General features: G+C 36.9%; 1 protein-coding gene and 1 pseudogene across 1 annotated transcript; one reads left to right on the forward strand and one right to left on the reverse strand.

Moving 5' to 3' along the window:
• Positions 1 to 6,344: 6,344 nt before the first annotated feature.
• Positions 6,345 to 7,634, forward strand: LOC125835463 (acylsugar acyltransferase 3-like). The gene has a single exon (XM_049514587.1). The coding sequence runs from the start codon at positions 6,345 to 6,347 to the stop codon at positions 7,632 to 7,634; it is 1,290 nt and encodes a 429-aa protein (XP_049370544.1).
• A 51-nt stretch (positions 7,635 to 7,685) lies between these two features.
• On the reverse strand, positions 7,686 to 19,091 carry LOC125835492 (3-hydroxyisobutyryl-CoA hydrolase-like protein 5; annotated as a pseudogene).
• Between the last annotated feature and the right edge of the window lie 234 nt (positions 19,092 to 19,325).

Consider the following 19,325-nt stretch of genomic DNA (forward strand, 5'->3'; position numbering starts at 1 on the left):
TGTTCCCTAGTGTTTTTTTAAATCTATGTTCAAAATTTCAAGTAATTTGGAAATGTGGAGAAAATTCTACCATTAAATAATATTGTTGAACTTTGAAACTTTGAGGAAATTTCAAGTGAGTCTTGAGTTAGTTTGAATTCAAGCTCAAAAAATATTGAGTTTTGATAACTAGTTCGGAGGGAAGCTACTCTTGGAATTTGAGGTGATTTCGTAAAAAAATGAAGAACTTGAAAATTTGGGAGTTCTTAATGTGCTTCGTATGTTCTTGAGGAAGAAGAAACAACAAAAAAAATATTTGATCCAAAACTCCAATTGAAAAATGTTTAAAAGTTGTTTGGGGTCTCATTAAGGTTAAAAAAAAATGGTATTGCAAAATCAAAGTAAAAAAATAATGACATGAATTAATCTTTTCTCAAGCAGCGATGACATAAATGAGTCAAATCCAACGGATGACATAAATGAGTTTTTTTCTCAAAGTTTGATGATATATTTGAGTCTTTTCCCTTAGTTTTAGACATGAATAGTTTACCTCTTAATCAATTACCAAATATGATATAACTTTTACTGAATTTAATACCTGCATCACTCACCTCCAAACCATCTATCAAATTACGTCTTATAGCTAATGATTAGTTAATTACTCCCTCAGTTCTTTTGGCAAAAATTGATTATTGTGCACCAAGTTTAAGAGGGATTTTTAAAATTTATATTATTAAACATATCATAATATTTGTATGTCCATAAAACTTGTGATTTAATATATGCCATAACATTTTTTTTGGCTATGAAAAAATAAAAAATTAAAGTTAATTATTTTTTAGATGACAAGTTGTCAATTATACACATAATGGTCCGTGATTTGAGTAGGCTGAGAGAATCAAATTGGAAATTATGAAGATAAACTTATGAATATTATTTAGTGGCTCGTGCCTTAAACAGAAAGAAGTGGATACTTAGTGGGCAATAATCATTAACATCAAACGAGTATATCTAATTATCTTATATAGTTTGTACTTAAATAACAACTACTGTGCTGCACATTTGTTATACTCCATATTATATTATAAAGACATGAATATTAAAATGCTAAACGTTGACGATGTGAAGTCAATAAGAATAAGTCATATATTCAACTATCATTTGCCTCATATTTAGTGATTTTGTTATCACTTTTAATGTTGATTTTATGAATATACTTATGTTGGTTGTTTTTTATGGGTAGGACAACAATGAAGGATTTAGGGTGTGTTTAGTATGAAGGAAAATATTTTTCAATTTTCTCATGTTTGATTGGCTTAAATATTTTGAAAAATATTTTTCAAATCAATTTGTTTTCCTCAAATTTAAGAAAAATGACTTCCTTAAAAAAGTATCATTTTGAACTTCACACTTCAACTTTTCAGCATAACTTAAATCTTGGGTATTGATTCACAATATTAATCCTATAGATCAGACTCCTGATTCTAAATTTGAGACCCGACTCCCGACCTCGATTCCAGACCCAACTCCCAAGTTTCGAATTGAGTCGGGTCAGATCTCGAGTTAGAATTGAATTTCGGATTTAGTGTCATGGTCGGGTCTCAGGGTCAAATCTCGGGCTGTAGTCGGGTCTCGGGTCGGGTGTCAAGTTGGGTCTCTGGAAAGGTTTCGAGTTGTATGTCGGGGTTAGGTCTTGAGTCAAGGTCGGCTCTCGGGTTCGGTTCGGTTCGGATATCGAGTGTCGATCAAGGTCGGCTCTCGGGTCGGGGTTGGGTATCGGGTCTCGGGTCCGGTTAGGATATCGAGTGTCGGTCAAGGTCCGGTCTTGATCTGGTTGGGTCTCAAGGTCATGAGTCTCGGGGTCAAGTCAAGTTTGGGTCTCCATTCGGGTCTCGGGGTCAAGTCAAGGGCGATTCTCGATTTTGGGTCTCAAATTGGGGTTGGGGCCGTCACGTCACGGGATCAGGTCTTGGGTCGGGGTCGAGGTCACGTCCCGCGTTGTAGTCGGGGTCGGGTCTCAATCAGGGTTAGGTCTCGAATCGGGTCTCAGATCGAGGTCAGGGTCGAGTCTCATTATTAGGTATCGAGTTAGGGTCGGATCTTGATCGAGGTCGTGTCCCGGTCGAGGTCAGGTCTCGGGTTGGGGTTTGGTCTTGGGTCAGGTCTAGGATCGGGGATTGGGTTAAATCTCTGGCCAGGTTTCGAGTTGGGTTTCAGGTCAGAGTCAAGGTCGGGTCTTGGGTCTAATCATGTCGGGATTAGGTCTCATGTCGAAATTGGGGTCAGGTCTCGGTTTGGGTTTGGGGTCATGTTCGATTCTCGAGTCTCGATGAAAGTCTGATCTTGGGTCAGCGACAGGGTCAAGGTTGGGTCTTGGGTCAGGGTTGGGGCAACTTCTGGGTCGGAGTTGGTTGTTGGGTCTTGGGTCGGGTGTCAATGTTGGATTTTATTTCAAAAGTTGGATCCTGAGTCGGATGTTGGGGTTGAGAGTCGGGGTTGGGTCTCGGGTCGGGGTCGGGTCTCGAGTCGAGGTTGGGTCTTGGGTCGGGTTTAGGTTCGGGTGTCGGGATCATAATTCAATTCGAATGCCAGGTCTCTAGCGAGGTTATCGTATCCTGATTCAGGTCATGGTCAATGTCGGTTCTAGTTCAAATGTCGGGACCCATGTCAGGAGTGTGATCAAGTTTCGGATCGAGTGTCGGACTATATTGTAAAAATTATTTTCTACTCTCTAGCCAAAAACAAAAGATATTTTCTAAAAAATATTTTTCACTCACCAATCATGCACTACTAAAAAATATTTTCCAGAAAATATTTTTCACTCACCAACCAAACATGAAAACATTTCCTTTCGTACCAAACATACCCTTAGTGAAAAAAAAAGTATAATTGCACTTTGAAGTTTGAGTAGAAGCCATAAATACCAACATGGGTTGTGGTGCACTGGTGGGAGTGCTTCACCCTTAACCAGATGTCTCGGGTTCGAGCACTGGGTATGGAGAAAATCCTATTGGGAGCGCCACCCCCGAATGGGCCTTGCAGAGCGCAATTCGAATTTAGTCGGAGCTCCAATGTGGGCTCCAGACACCGGATGAGAAACCAAAAAAAAAAAAGAAAAAACCATAAATCATCACAACTTGTCAAAAGTTGTGCTCCGTTTAAATGAGGGTATTTTTCGTCTTGAAATTTTTAGAAATCCTATATTTACGTCCTAGAATGCAGAGAAATCGTAGATTTTATCATCCTCTTTTTGTTTTAATCATTGTATAGATGTTATGATCAGTAGCTAAACTTCAAGTTGGACTTGAAGGTTGACGTTTGAGAATCGTATAGATGTTATGATCGATAGCTAATTATTTAAGCATATGATTAGATAACTCAATCAGATTGTTACATTACCATGAATATGATCCTAGATCTTTATCTCATCTGAATTACCTAAAAATATATTTCCAGCTTGCTATTAAATCTTGTATTAATTTTTTGACATATCTCTATAGAATCGATAACTGAACTAATTAACCTCCTATTTGATTGAGTGTTGTGAGTATTAATTAATTAGTAGGATCGTGCCTTAAACAAAAAGAAATGGATACTTAGTGGGCAAGTTGATCCATGCATACAATAATCATTATTAACAACTATATAGTTCTTCCTTAGACAACAACAACTACTAATGTTGCTCATTTGTTCTCAAATACACTAATTATATTGTAATAGAGGTAAATAATTAGTTACTCCACCAAGAAAATGTAGTAATTAAAAATATTTGCTGCCATCTGATTAATGAACTGGGAAAGTAATGAGATTATTATAAGGTGAGGTTTTGAACCCTCGTTAACAAAATAGAAAGTTCAGATAACTAACCAACTAAGCTATTAAAATTATCGATGCGTCCAATTGGAATTCATCCGAGGAAACGTGCCAAGGAATACATAATTAATTAATACTATATATTATCGTTGAATATAATGCACATTGCTTTAATAATTGAACAGGCACGATTTGTGCATATCCTACAATTTTTTCGGATTAAACAGATCCTATATGCATACATGTGTCGTCATTTAAACAAATGTAAGGGATAAACCATTTTAAAAAAACATTAATGTATTGATTAATTAATAATTTTTTTTAATTGTATATCCTTTGCTATACAATGACAACGTGTTTCAACGTGGTAATATTTCATAAAATAAATAGTAAGTTGAATAACAAAAAAAAAGACCTACATGAGATTATTAAGTACATTTTTCTACCCGTGTATTTTTTACTATTTTTGTTCCTAACATTAGAGATAAATTTTTGCTAAAAAACATAATTTTACCACTCATTTTATACCTAGCCAACTCATTGAAAAAATACATGGTGGAAAAAACTATTCTCACAGAAATATGAGAAATTTCTTAATTTTTCTATATGAAAACAATATTAATATTTATTACACTAAATTAATGAGACAAATGGTATTAGAAACGAATAATCATTGGGCTGAAGTGCAAACCAATACTAGTTGTAATAAACAAACTTCAACTTTTAATAATGATTTTTTAATTTAATTAGCACGACAAGAAAAATCTCAATTATTTCTTCAACCCTGTAATGGCAATTAGTGGGCATGCACTCACAAATATCATTTCTCATTTTCCTTGAAGGAGCCAGAAAATTGCCTGATTTTGTGGAGCAAAATAATGGCCATTATGTATGCAAGTTGTTAAAAATACTTTCTTAAATATATTTCGGACCAGTGTTAATTTTTCTTTAAAAGTTGTCTAATATAAATATTTTTTGTCTTCATTAAATATTTAACAAATTCTAATTAGGGATGGACATGATATGGTAGATATCGAATCAAGTAATCTATATTTGATTAGTACTCTATCTAGATTGAAATGTCTTTTTATGTAGTTAATTAATGAAGAGAATTTCTTGTACTTTCTTTTGAATATCTGTACATGTATTAATAACAATTTACCAAAAAGAAGAATGCAAGAAGGTCATATTCTCTATATTCTACTATAAATCAGGTAGGGGTGCACATACCAATGGATTCGGATTTTTCAAATATCACACTAAATTATTTGTATCAAATTTTTAAATTTATAAATCAAACCAAACTAATAAAACTCGGGGTTTTTTTTTTGGATTTTTCAACCTCGGGTTTTTCAAATATCAAACCAAACTATTTGTGTCGATTTTTTTAATTTATAAATCAAACCAAACTATTAAACCTCGGATTTTTTTTGGATTTTTCCAGTAATGTATTCATACAAACATATAATAACCTGCTCCAAATATTTCTTTAGTCCAACCAAAAATACTAATAAAATCGTATAAAATAAATATTACAAATCAATAAGTCATAATGAAAATGATCATAATTTAAAAGTACTAAATCATGCTAAAATAAGTCTAATAAGTATCAAATACACGATTAAACATTAAAGAAAAAATAAAATTAGGCTATGTGTTTTAAATGTCTAAACCAATGTAAAACTAAAGAACAAATATTCAACATTATTGACATTCTAATTAGTGTTGAATTAATTTTTTTTGTTAGCATTAGTATTGATTTGATTTTGAATTGAACTTTAATAGAGTTACTAATATGTATGGATTATAACCTTTATTGGACCATTCAAAATTCTAAGTCTCAAGAAACTTGAAAAAAAAGATAAAAATTGTGAAAAAGTATAAGTAATATTTAGAAATTATATCAAAGAAAATACTTTTGTGTATAAAATAAATTTTAAAAATTATAAATATAATGTCGGGTTGGTTTGGTCTCTGGTTGACTTTTTTTAGTAAAAACCAAACCAACCTAGGGAATAGTCAAAAAAAATTTCCCAATATATACCAAATCAAAAGTCAAACAAAACCATTAGTCAGTTTGACTCGATTTTCGATTCGATCTTGTACACCCCTAAAATCAGGTAGTGATAATGAAAAGAAAAAGTGTTAGTATAATATAATTGAGATGTTTTTCTTTTAAAGAAAAATTGAAGCCATAATTATCTATTATATGAATATATATATAAGGTGAAGTGGGACAAATGTGGTTACCCATTACCGTACCGCAAAACTTTTTAAAATACCCAAACCACGCTGAATTAATTTGGTGTGATAATAATTTATGTGTCTACTTGTATCCATTTAAAATTGAAGGACAGAGATGACAGTTGAAGCCAAGAATTATGTATTATGCTAATATAATAATAGGGATTATTTTTGCCACTTTCTCTTGAATATATGCTGTAGGACTATGAGGCTAGGAGTTGGTATAAATAAATTCATACTCAACCTTTCTCTACATATATTATATCATACAATCCAAAGTTTGAAAGCGCATTTTCACTCCAACAAAAATGGTTACTCCAAAGTCACACATTGTGTCCATGTCCAAGAAGATTATTAAGCCTTCTTCTCCCACTCCATCTTCACTTAGGCGTCACAATCTCTCTTTCTTGGATCAGATTGTTAGTCCTTTACATAATCCACTTGCTTTCTTCTATCCTAAACCCGAAAACTCATCGTATGACATAAACCATATATCCACACTTCTTCAAAATTCCCTGGCAAATCTATTAACCTCCTATTATCCATTTGCTGGAACTTATAACGATAACATATTTATCGATTGTAACGATGTAGGAGCTGAGTTTTTTAATGTTCAACTCGATATCCCCATCTCTGAAATTCTCGACCATCCTTATTATAATGATGATATAAATTTAGTTTATCCACAAGGTTGTCCTTGGAACACATATGACGGAACTTTAGTAGTCGCTCAACTAACACTTTTTGATTGCGGTGGAATAGCAGTCAGCGTATGCATCTCACATAAGGTCGCGGATGCATATAGTGTAATCAAATTCATTACTGATTGGGCTAATTTAACTCGTGATTCGAGTCATGCAAAACCGTCTATTCTGTTTGATGGAACTTCTTTTTTCCCACAAGTTACTGATACTTCAACTTTACCTGATTTTGATGTTAGAAATGACGGAAATTGTGTGACTAGATTGTTTCATTTCTCGTCGTCTGGATTAGACAAGCTCAAAATCATAGCAGCTGCAGAATCAGGCGTTGAAAATCCGAGTCGTGTTGAAGTTGCTACAGCACTTATACATAAACATGCCATGATTGCTTCAGGTTCATTTAAACCATCTTTACTCTGCCACATCATGGGTCTTCGCCCACCGTTGCCTTTAAACAGCATCGGAAATGCTTGTAGCTTCTTTGTCACGTCAACACAAACAGAAGATGATATGAAACTGTCCAATTCAGTAGCTGTACTAAGAAAATCTAAGGAACAACTTCGCGAAAAATTGAAAAATGTGACTCAAAGTGACATATTTTTTAAAGTGCTTGAAATAACGCAACAGGGTGCAGAGTTACTGGAATGCGTAAACAAGGATGATGTGTATAAGTGTAGCAGTTTGTGCAATTTCGGACTATACAATATGGATTTTGGATGGGGGAAGGCCATAAGAGTAAGCTCGGTGAGTCGCGGAGTGAAGAATCAGATATTTTTCATGGATAGTCCAACTGGAAATGGGATGGATGTAATGGTAACTTTGGATGAAAAAGAGATGGAAATATTTCAAAGTGACAAAGTCATCCTTGAATATGCTTCTCCAGTTGTGAAAATGTAATTTAATTCTGTTATCTTTCCATTTTCTAAAAGTTCATCAACCTAAGTTTGTTTAATTATTTGACTTCATGTTAATGTGATTTCTCCTGTATTTCTGATAACAATTTCCAACTCATATTTATTATCAGTTTCAGTATTGAAAAAATTATTACTCAGTCGAATAAAATAACTAAAGAGTACTTTACAGTTATTCTAAATTCTTGATTGGTTAATAAAACTATCAATTTGTCATACAACAAATTTTGTGTGTTTAGATAAAAACATATTGAAGGAGGAAAGGAGCATACATTTGGAGACTTATCCTTGTCAATGATGGCAGCCCTTATTCCCTTCAAAAATAAATCGAAGAATTCTATTTTAGATTTCAAATGAGAATTAAATAGCAAATTAAGTGTACCTCTTTGAGAATATGTTTGCTTAATTTTTTTAAAAATAAATTACCTCATATAAATCATACGATATTAAAGTTCGTAATGTGTTTATTGTAATCCTAAATTCTCTTCTCAAACATTCAGATAGGATTTGGGTCCTTCCTTCTCGTATCTGAAAAAATAATATAGAGAAAATGTAAGATTTGCAGTTTAATAGATATGCATAAATTCTTTGTATGAATTATTAGGACTAGTTACCGATCTCAATGTTATTTTCAGTCCAATTGGAGATGCTTTCTTTATACTTTTAAGCACTGGCATTATCCAATCATTTCCTCTTTTGCCTGCTTCAACTTCCTGAAAATTAAAGTTATATCAATTGTATGTTTTATTTTATATGATTCCGTTTTATCATATATAGTATAATCAATTCTTACCAATGAATCCAGGATCTCCTCCACAGTTTCCCTGGAGAAACAATCATCGATTATGGACAACCTACAATTGATTTATGAAAAATGCATCAGTGTGAATATCCTCACAAGAACAGTTTGAAATCGTGATACATTACTTGCTCAATACACTTGTTTCATCTACTTGAACATTAGTAGAGAATTCGTCGATGACAGATCTAATATTATCCTCTTCACCACCGTTGTTTATGCTCAGTAAATCTTCTCTAACTGAAATAATTTGTGTGAAGGTACAAAATGAGTTGCTAATCCAGCAGCAACCACTTCTTTACCCTTCAATTTCGCTCCTGTTAAGCCCAAGTATTCTCCTACATACATTTAACAACATCACACACACACACACACACACACACACACACACACACACACACACACACATATATATTCAAATTTTAAAAATACATGTTCTAACTTACTTACCAAGTCGACCTGGAAGGCGTGAGAGTATGTATGATAAGCCACAGTCCGGGTGATGCCCTAGATTTGCTTCAGGAGTGGAACAAAACAGCAAATGAGAAAACATTAAGATTAATAATTTACTAAAGATGTCGTTATTCAAATCATAAAATTGGTACTAACTGTTTTCTCAGTGACGATAGAGAATTTTGTAACATCGCGCAAATTGAAATAACTAGGAAGAAGCTAAGAGGTTGAAATAGTCATTTTTGGAAATAACGAAAATCTGGAAAATTTGTTCAAGTTAAGAAAAGTTGATTTTTGGGCCAACTTCAAACGGCCATAACTCTTAGCTCAGGATGATTTAGGTGTACTTCCAGGTATGTTTGCAAAGCTCTTGGAATTATCTTTCCAACGCAGCCAAGTTCGCACAATTCCGAGTTTGTATGAGTGAGATATGCCCTTTGGAAGTTGGGCTGTTGGATTAAGGAAATGTCCAATCCGGATTTTAAAGGGTAGTTTGGTCTTTTCCTTACCCTTTTATTTTAATTCGTTTTTGGTAATTAATTAGGGGTCTAAGCTGAATTAGATCAGTTTAGACATTTACCAAATAGAGCTAGGGTTTTGGAGGAAGAACGCAAGAAAAGAGAAAGGAGGAAAAAGCTAGATTCGTCGTCGTCGTAAGGAATTGCTTGCGAATTTCGCCGAGGATTCAATCAATTAAGGTATGTGAGTCTATCTCAACGTTGGGTTCGTTCACCCACGTGCCAAGCATGTTTGATTCAACGATTTCATCTAAAAAAGATTGGATTTTGAATGTTATTGAATGTGGTTCTTGAATTACTTTCGTTCTTGAACATGAGTTGAGTTCTTAGGAGTTCTTGATGATTAAGTTGTTAGTTCTTGAGTTTTTTGAGTTTGATCCTTGTGTATATGATTTGGGTACATAAATCTAAAGTGAATTTGAGAAAAAGAATCGGATTAAAACGATTTAGGATCAGAAAACGAGGTAAAAAATTCGTTAGTTGGTGTCTGTGGGAAGGCAGGCGCGACGCGCCCCCATAGCGCCAGGCAGCCAGGGGCGGCGCGCCAGCAGTGCGCCAGAATGGAGCCTCAGAAAGGTTGGGGGTGGCGCGACGCTCCCCGGATGCGCCCCCAAATCGTCGTTTTTCACCCAGTTTTCGTCATTCAGTCCGTTTAAGTTATTCTAAAGTGTATTAACACTTTCCATTGATTCTAACTAATCTAAATGATTCTAAACATCTAGAAATCATCCAGATACATAAATCATAACCTTGAATTCATAAATTTAAATTCAAGGAAAGTCAAGAGCCAAGTCTATCAAATTCTTAGAGTCTTTTCAAGAAGTCTTTTGCAAATGCTTATAACTTTCTTTTAAGACTTAAAGTTCAAGTTGAGTAAAGAGTAAAGAGTAAAGTTTGAAGTTCATTTCTTCAAAAGTATATGGGGACTAAGTATTCCCAAAGAGATTTAAGATGTTTTCACATTTAAATAAGAACGAAAACTGAGATTTCCAAAGAGCCTTCGGGCTAGTTTTCAGAAAAGAGTATTAGCTTTCTAAATGAAGCAAGCAGGGAAACTGAAATTTCCAAGATAGCCTTTGAGATAAGTTTTGAGCACTAATCTCAAATCACAGAAGAAGTGTGTTTTTTTAAACATAAGAGCTAGTTTATTTTGGGAGTAGTATTTAACATCGAATTGGGGGCGGGCATGAGTTCAGATAACTCACGTCTCGATAAAACCATGTAGCCATCATGGGTAGAAATGGGTCATACTTTTTAGATGAACCCTTTTCGAAATAGACTAGTGGATCCATTAGGTAGTTCAGGTCCTATACCTTTGGCCAGGTATAGGATGCGGTGGCTGTGAGGTAGATCGATGTATCATCACTATAGCTCTTAAGTGATGGTTGTCGGTTAGAGAAGCTCCTACAGAAGTTATTGTATTTTTAAATACATCTCAGAGTTATTTGTATCTTGCATACACACAGAGTTGATATTATGTTTTTAAACAACTTTTCTTTATATTGCACTTGCTTTTAAACTGTTTTCTATTGAAAAAAGTTCAGTCATGTTGAGTTGAGTTGAGCTACGTAAGTTCTTCAGATTCTTTCCAGCCTATGTTAATTTACCATTCCAACTCGCATACTCGTACATTCAATATACTGATGCTAGTTGGCCTGCATCGTATTATGATGCAGACACAGGTAACTAGGATCGGCATCCCGACACATCGTTGATCCAGTGAGCAGTCCAGAGTCTGTTGGTGAGCCTCCTTGCTTTCTGGAGGATCCATTTCATTGCTTTGTAGTTTAGTTTATTAGGATGTTATGGGGTCTGTCCCAACATCCATCTCAGTTGTTATTAGAGGCTTCATAGACAGTCAGATGTTCATTTTTTGTCTTTTCATTGTCATTATTCCATGTTGAGACTTGAGTTTGCCTTAATGGCTAGTTGAATGTTCCTTTATAACATTCCAATTTATTATATGAACTTATCTTTGTTTAGTTTAAGTTTTTCGCTGAGTTAAGTAAGTCAGGCCAAGGGTTCGCTTAGGGCCAGCAATGGTCTTTGTGTGCCAGTCTTGCCCAGGGTGTAGGCTTGGGGCATGACAAACTTGGTATCAGAGCACAGAGTTCAAGAGTCCTAGGGAGTCTATGAAGCAGTGTCTGTAGCGTCCTAGTTATCGGTGTGAAGCCTGCCACATCTATAATTAGGAGGCTGTAACATTTAGGAACTATCCCACTTCTTTCATACTCATTTCATGCGTTAGAGTTTAATCTCTAAAAAATTCCCTCTAATTCGTGCTTGTACGTGTTTCAGATAATCATGCCTCCACGAAGAACAGTCAAAGGTCGTCCAGCTAGGAGGAACGTTGAGGAGCAAGAACTACCCAATGCACCTGTGGTGCAAACGCAAGGAGAAGTGACCAATATCTGAGTTCAGAGAGGCAATTAGGATGTTGAGTCAAGTTGTGACCAACCAAGCTGGGTAGCAGAGAGGAGCTCGGCAAGAAGAGGCTGACACTTCAAGGATTCGAGAGTTCTTGAGGATGAACCCTCCAAGTTTCACTGGTTCGAGCACTACTGAGGATCCGGAGAACTTCATTGAGGAGTTAAAGAAGGTATTTGAGGTGATGCATGTTGCTGATACTGTGAGAGTTGAGCTAGCTGCATATTAGATGAAAAATGTTGCTAGGACTTGGTTTGATCAATGGAAAGGAGGTAGAGCTGAGGATGCACCACATGTGAGTTGGGCATGTTTTGAAGAGACCTTCTTGGGGCGTTTCTTTCCCCGGGAACTGAAAGAGGCTAAGGTGCATGAGTTCCTCACACTTAAGCAAGATTCTTTGAGTGTGCATGAGTATGGGTTGAAGTTCACCCAACTGTCTCGCTATGCTCCTGAAATGGTTGCGGACATGAGGGGTAGGATGAGTTTGTTTGTTGCTGGTTTAGGCCGTCTATCAAGCAAAGAGGGCCGGGCAGCAATGCTTATTGGGGACATGGACATTTCGAGGTTGATGGTCAATCTGCAGCAGGTAGAGGAAGAGAAGCTGAGAGATAGGGAGGAGTTCAAGAACAAAAGGGCTAAGATAGGGAATGAGTCCGGGCAACAGAGGAGTAATGCCAACCGATTGTCTTTCCAACAGAAACAAAAGGGACCTGCTCCATCATCTGCTAGTGCACTTGCACCTAAGAACAAGGGTGAGTACTATGGTCAGAATTCCAGAGCTAAACCTGCCTATTCTCAGGGCAGTGTAGTGCAAGAAGGAAGTAAGCCTCCTACCTGCGCCAAGTGTGGTAGCAACCACACAGGTGTTTGTCGTGAGGGCTCCACTGATTGTTTCAAGTGTGGTCAAAGTGGGTATTTCATGAGAGAGTGTCCAAAGAACAAACAGGGTAATGGGGGCAATAGAGCCCAGCCTTCTACTGTCGCTCCACCAGACAGATCTGCACCTAGAGGAGCTATTTCCGGTACTGACGGAGGAGCAAACCGCCTCTATGCGATCACTAGTCACCAAGAGCAAGAGGATTCACCAGATGTTGTCACCGGTATGATTCAAGTCTTTAACTTTACTGTTTATGCTTTGCTAGATCCAGGAGCGAGTTTATCTTTTGTAACTCCATATGTTGCTATGAATTTTGATGTTATTCCTGAGCAGCTTAGTGAACCCTTTAGTGTTTCCACATCTATTGGTGAGTCTATTCTAGCAGAGAGAGTCTATTGTGATTGTCCTATTTCCGTCAATCAAAAGAGTACCATGGCTGATTTAATTGAGTTAGACATGGTAGACTTTGATGTCATTCTTGGTATGGACTGACTTCATGCATGTTATGCCTCAGTTGATTGTAGAAATCGAGTAGTCAAGTTTCAGTTTCCAAATGAGCCAGTCTTAGAGTGGAAAAGTAGTTCAGCAGTGCCTAAGCGTCATTTCATTTCGTACCTTAAAAAAAGGAAATTAGTTTCTAAGGGGTGTGTCTATCACTTAGTCCGAGTTAATGACTCAAGTGTTGAGGTACCTCATATTCAGTTAGTGAATGAGTTTCCAGAAGTCTTTCCAGATGATCTTCCCGGAGTCCCTCCTGAGAGAGAGATAGACTTTGGTATAGATATTTTTCCCGATACTCGTCCTATATCCATTCCGCCATATAGAATGGCACCAACAAAGTTGAAAGAGTTGAAAGAACAGTTGAAAGACCTATTAGAAAAAGGGTTTATTCGACCTAGTGTCTCACCTTGGGGTGCTCCGGTCCTATTTGTGAGAAAGAAAGATGGTTCCCTTAGGATGTGTATAGATTACCGCCAATTGAACAAGGTTACCATCAAGAACAAGTATCCTCTTCCAAGAATTGATGATTTTTTTGATCAGCTTCAGGGTGCTTCTTGTTTCTCGAAAATTGACCTCAGATCAGGCTATTATCAGTTAAGAGTAAGAGAATGTGATATTCCTAAGACAGCTTTCAGAACCAGATACGGTCATTATGAGTTTTTGGTCATGTCCTTTGGGTTGACTAATGCACCACATCGTTCATGGATCTTATGAATAGAGTCTTCAAACCTTATTTAGATATGTTTGTTATCGTCTTCATTGATGACATACTAATCTATTCAAGGAATGAAGAAGATCATGCTAGCCATCTCAGAATAGTTCTTCAGACTTTGAAAGATAAGGAGTTGTATGCTAAGTTCTTGAAATGTGAATTTTGACTTGAGTCTGTGGCATTCTTAGGCCATATTGTGTCAGGAGAAGGAATTAGAGTTAATACTCAAAAAATTGAGGCAGTGCAGAATTGGCCTAGACCCACATCTCCAACTGATATTAGGAGTTTCTTGCGTTTGACTGGCTATTATAGAAGGTTTGTAGAGGGTTTCTCGTCCATTTCGTCACCTTTGACGAAGTTGACTCAGAAAATAGTGAAGTTTCAATGGTCTGAAGCTTGTGAGAAAAGCTTTGATGAATTGAAGAAGAGGTTGACTACTGCTCCAGTATTGACCTTACCAAAAGGTACCCAAGGTTTTGTGGTGTATTGTGATGCATCTAGAGTTGGTTTGGGTTGCGTGTTAATGCAGAATGACAAAGTTATAGCTTATGTCTCCAGACAGTTAAAGGTTCACGAGAAGAACTACCTAACCCATGACTTAGAGTTGGCTACTGTAGTATTCGCTTTGAAAATATGGCGTCATTATTTGTATGGTGTTCACGTTGATGTATTCACTGATCACAAGAGTCTTCAATATGTGTTCACTCAGAAATAGCTTAATCTCAGACAGAGGAGGTGGTTAGAGTTACTCAAAGATTATGACATGAGTATTCTTTACCACCCAGGTAAGGCTAATGTTGTTGCTGATGCTTTAAGCATGTTATATATGGGTAGTACCACCCATATTGAGGAAGAAAAGAGAGAGTTAACAAAAGATGTGCACAGACTTGCACGCCTGGGGGTCAGACTTATGGATTCCACAGAAGGAGGAATAGTGGTGACAAATGGGGCTGAGTCATCACTAGTATCAGAAGTGAAAGAGAAGCAAGACCAAGACCTAATTTTGCTAGACTTAAAAGCAAATGTTCATAAGCAAAGAGTATTATCTTTTGAACAAGGGGGAGATGGTGTATTGAGATATCAAGGTAGATTGTGCGTACCTATGGTGGATGTACTCCACGAGAGGATCATGGAGGAAGCTCATAGCTCCAGATATTCCATTTATCTGGGTTCCACTAAGATGTATCGTGATTTGAGAGAAGTGTATTGGTGGAATGGCATGAAGAAGGGCATTGTTGAATTTGTTACCAAGTGCCCAAATTGCCAACAAGTGAAAGTAGAGCACCAAAGGCCTGGTGGTTTGGCTCAGAATATAGAACTTCTGGAATGGAAGTGGGAGATGATCAATATGGATTTCATCACAGGCTTGCTAAGGTCTCGCAGACAGCATGATTCTAATTGGGTGATTGTCGATAGGATGACGAAATCAGCCCACTTTTTGCCAGTAAAGACTACCAACTCAGCAGAAGATTATGCTAAGCTTTATATTCAAGAGGTGGTAAGACTTCATGGGGTTCCAGTCTCCAATATTTCAGATAGAGGTGCACAATTTATTGCACAGTTTTGGAAGTCATTCCAAAAAGGCTTGGGTTCAGAGGTGAGCTTAAGTACTGCATTTCATCCTCAGACAAATGGGCAAGCAGAGCGTACCATTCAGACATTAGAAGATATGTTGAGAGCATGTGTGATTGATTTCAAAGGTAATTGGGATGATCACCTACCTTTAATTGAGTTTGCTTACAACAACAGTTACCATGCTATCATTCAAATGACTCCTTATGAAGCTCTTTATGGGAGAAGATGCAGATCTCCTATTGGATGGTTTGAAGTTGGTGAAGCAGGGTTGATAGGACCAGATTTAGTTTACCAAGCTATGGAGAAGGTGAAAGTGATTCAAGAAAGGTTGAAAACTGCACAAAGTCGTCAAAAATCCTACACTGATGTTAGAAGAAGGGCGTTAGAATTCAAAGTAGATGATTGGGTATATTTAAAAGTTTCACCCATGAAGGGTGTTATGAGGTTTGGTAAAAAGGGGAAACTTAGTCCCCGGTATAGTGGGCCTTATCGCATAGCCAAGAGGATTGACAATGTAGCTTATAAGTTGGAGCTACCACGAGAGTTAGCAGCAGTTCATCCGGTATTTCACATCTCCATGTTGAAGAAGTGCATGGGCGATCCTTCATTGATCATACCAACTAAGAATATTGAGATCAAGGATAGCTTATCTTATGAGGAGATTCCAGTTCAGACTCTAGATCGCCAAGTTCGCAAGTTCAGGACTAAAGAAGTAGCATCAAAGTCCTTTGGAGGAAACAATTTATTGTGGAAGCTACTTGGGAAGCTGAGGAGGATATGAAGAAGAGATATCCACATCTCTTTGAATCCAGAGAAAATGAAGACCAAGGTACTAATTTTCTTCTTACTCTTTAAATTATGAGTAGCATGTTGTTAATTGCATTTGCTGGTTTGGTGCTTGAACTTGATGTTATCACCTTTTTGCCTAGTAAGAGTAATCTCATTCGAGGACGAATGTTCCCAAGGGGGAGATATTGTAACATCTCGCAAATTGAAATAACTAGGAAGAAGCTAAGAAGTTGAAATAGTCATTTTTGGAAACAACAAAAATCTGGAAAATTTGTTTAAGTTAAGAAAAGTTGATTTTTGGGCCAACTTCAAACGGCCATAACTCCTAGCTCAGGATGATTTAGGTGTACTTCCAGGTATGGTTTCAAAGCTATTGGAATTATCTTTCCAACGCCAGCAAGTTTGCGCGATTCCGAGTTCGTATGAGTGAGAAATGTCCTTTGGAAGTTGGCTGTTGGATTAAGGAAATGTCCAATCCGGATTTTAAAGGGTAGTTTGGTCTTTTCCTTACCCTTTTATTTTAATTCGTTTTTGGTAATTAATTAGGGGTCTAAGCAGAATTATATCAGTTTAGACATTTACCAAATAGAGCTAGGGTTTTGGAGGAAGAACGCAAGAAAAGAGAAAGGAGGAAAAAGCTAGATTCGTCGTCGTCGTAAGGAATTGCTTGCGAATTTCGCCGAGGATTCAATCAATTAAGGTATGTGAGTCTATCTCAACGTTGGGTTCGTTCACCCACGTGCCAAGTATGTTTGATTCAGCGATTTCATCTAAAAAAGATTGGATTTTGAATGTTATTGAATGTGGTTCTTGAATTACTTTCGTTCTTGAACATGAGTTGAGTTCTTAGGAGTTCTTGATGATTAAGTTGTTAGTTCTTGAGTTTTTTGAGTTTGATCCTTGTGTATATGATTTGGGTACATAAATCTAAAGTGAATTTGAGAAAAAGAATCGGATTAAAACGATTTAGGATCAGAAAACGAGGTAAAAAATTCGTTAGTTGGTGTCTGTGGGAAGGCAGGCGCGACGCGCCCCCATAGCGCCAGGCAGCCAGGGGCGGCGCGCCAGCAGTGCGCCAGAATGGAGCCTCAGAAAGGTTGGGGCTGGCGCGACGCTCCCCGGATGCGCCCCCAAATCGTCGTTTTTCACCCAATTTTCGTCATTCAGTCCGTTTAAGTTATTCTAAAGTGTATTACCACTTTCCAGTGATTCTAACTACTCCAAATGACTTATAAACATCTAGAAATCATCCAGAAACATTAATCATAACCTTGAATTCCTAAATTTAAATTCAAGGAAAGTCAAGAGCCAAGTCTATCAAATTCTTAGAGTCTTTTCATGAAGTCTTTTGCAAATGCTTTTAACTTTCTTTTAAGACTTAAAGTTCAAGTTGAGTAAAGAGTAAAGAGTAAAGTTTGAAGTTCATTTCTTTAGAAGTATATGGGGACTAAGTATTCCCAAAGAGATTTAAGATGTTTTCACATTTAAATAAGAACGAAAACTGAGATTTCCAAAGAGCCTTCGGGCTAGTTTTCAGAAAAGAGTATTGGCTTTCTAAATGAAGCAAGCAGGGAAACTGAAATTTCCAAGATAGCCTTTGAGATAAGTTTTGAGCACTAATCTCAAATCACAGAAGAAGTGTGTTTTTTTAAACATAAGAGCTAGTATATTTTGGGAGTAGTATTTAACATCGAATTGGGGGCGGGCATGAGTTCAGATAACTCACGTCTCGATAAAACCATGTAGCCATCATGGGTAGAAATGGGTCATACTTTTTAAATGAACCCTTTTCGAAATAGACTAGTGGATCCATTAGGCAGTTCATGTCCTATGCCTTTGGCCAGGTATAGGATGTGCTGGCAGCGTGTGGTAGATCGATGTATCATCACTGTAGCTCTTAAGTAATGGTTGTCGGTTAGAGAAACTCCTACAGAAGTTATTGTATTTTTAAATACATCTCAGAGTTTTTTGTATCTTGTATACACACAGAGTTGATGTCATGTTTTTAAACAACTTTTCTTTATATTGCACTTGCTTTTAAACTGCTTTATATTGAAATGAGTTCAGTCATGTTGAGTTGAGTTGAGCCAGGTAAGTTCTTCAGTTTCTCTCAGATTCTTTCTAGCCTATGTTATTTTAGCATTCTAACTCGCATACTCGTACCTTCAATGTACCGATGCTAGTTGGCCTGCACCGTATTATGATGCAGACACAGGTAACTAAGATCTACATCCCGGCCGACGCATCGTTGATCCAGTGAGCATTCCATAGTTTGTTGGTGAGCCTTCTTGCTTTCTAGAGGATCCATTTCATTGCTTTGTAGTTTAGTTTATTAGGATGTTGTGGGGTCTGTCCGAACATCCATCTCAGTTGTTATTAGAGGCTTCATAGACAGTCAGATGTTAGTTTTTAGTCTTTTCATTGTCATTATTCCATGTTGAGACTTGGGAGTTTGCCTTAGTGGCCAATTGAATGTTCCTTTATAACATTCCAATTTATTATATGAACTTATCTTTGTTTATTTTAAGTCTTCCGCTGAGTTAAGTAAGTCAGGCCAAGGGTTCTCTTGGGGCCAACTATGGCCTTCGAGTGTCAGTCCCACCCATGGTGTAGGCTCGGGGCATGACAAATTTCAGTGGAGCCATCAAGCCTACACCTCCACCCATTGACATTCCATGAGCAAGAGCAATATGTGGTTTCTTATAAGTTTGAAGGTGGTGGCAAAACCAATACAGTCTATAAGCAAATTCAAGGCAAGAATCCTCTTCAAAGAATATTATGTATTTGCTCATGAGTTTAAGTGAACATATATATATATATTATCTATATATTTTGATTACTATTTGCTTAGTTAATTCCATTTCTTGAAATTTGAAATTTTTATCCATTTGCACATAGGGAGCAGGTCGTACATTCTCTGCTGGTGGAGAATTGAAACGATTATATGATGGACGAAACACAAGTAACAAATATATACTCCCTATGTGCAAATGGATGAAAATTTCAACTTTCAAGAAATGGAATTA

Source organism: Solanum verrucosum, unplaced genomic scaffold (genome assembly GCF_900185275.1).
Source record: "Solanum verrucosum unplaced genomic scaffold, falcon-dt-bn FXZP01000040.1, whole genome shotgun sequence".
NCBI classification, from domain to species: domain Eukaryota; kingdom Viridiplantae; phylum Streptophyta; class Magnoliopsida; order Solanales; family Solanaceae; genus Solanum; species Solanum verrucosum.

Coding starts and splice junctions, on each gene's coding strand:
- LOC125835463 (XM_049514587.1), top strand. CDS start 6,345: ATGGTTACTCCAAAGTCACACATTGTGTCCATGTCCAAGAAGATTATT.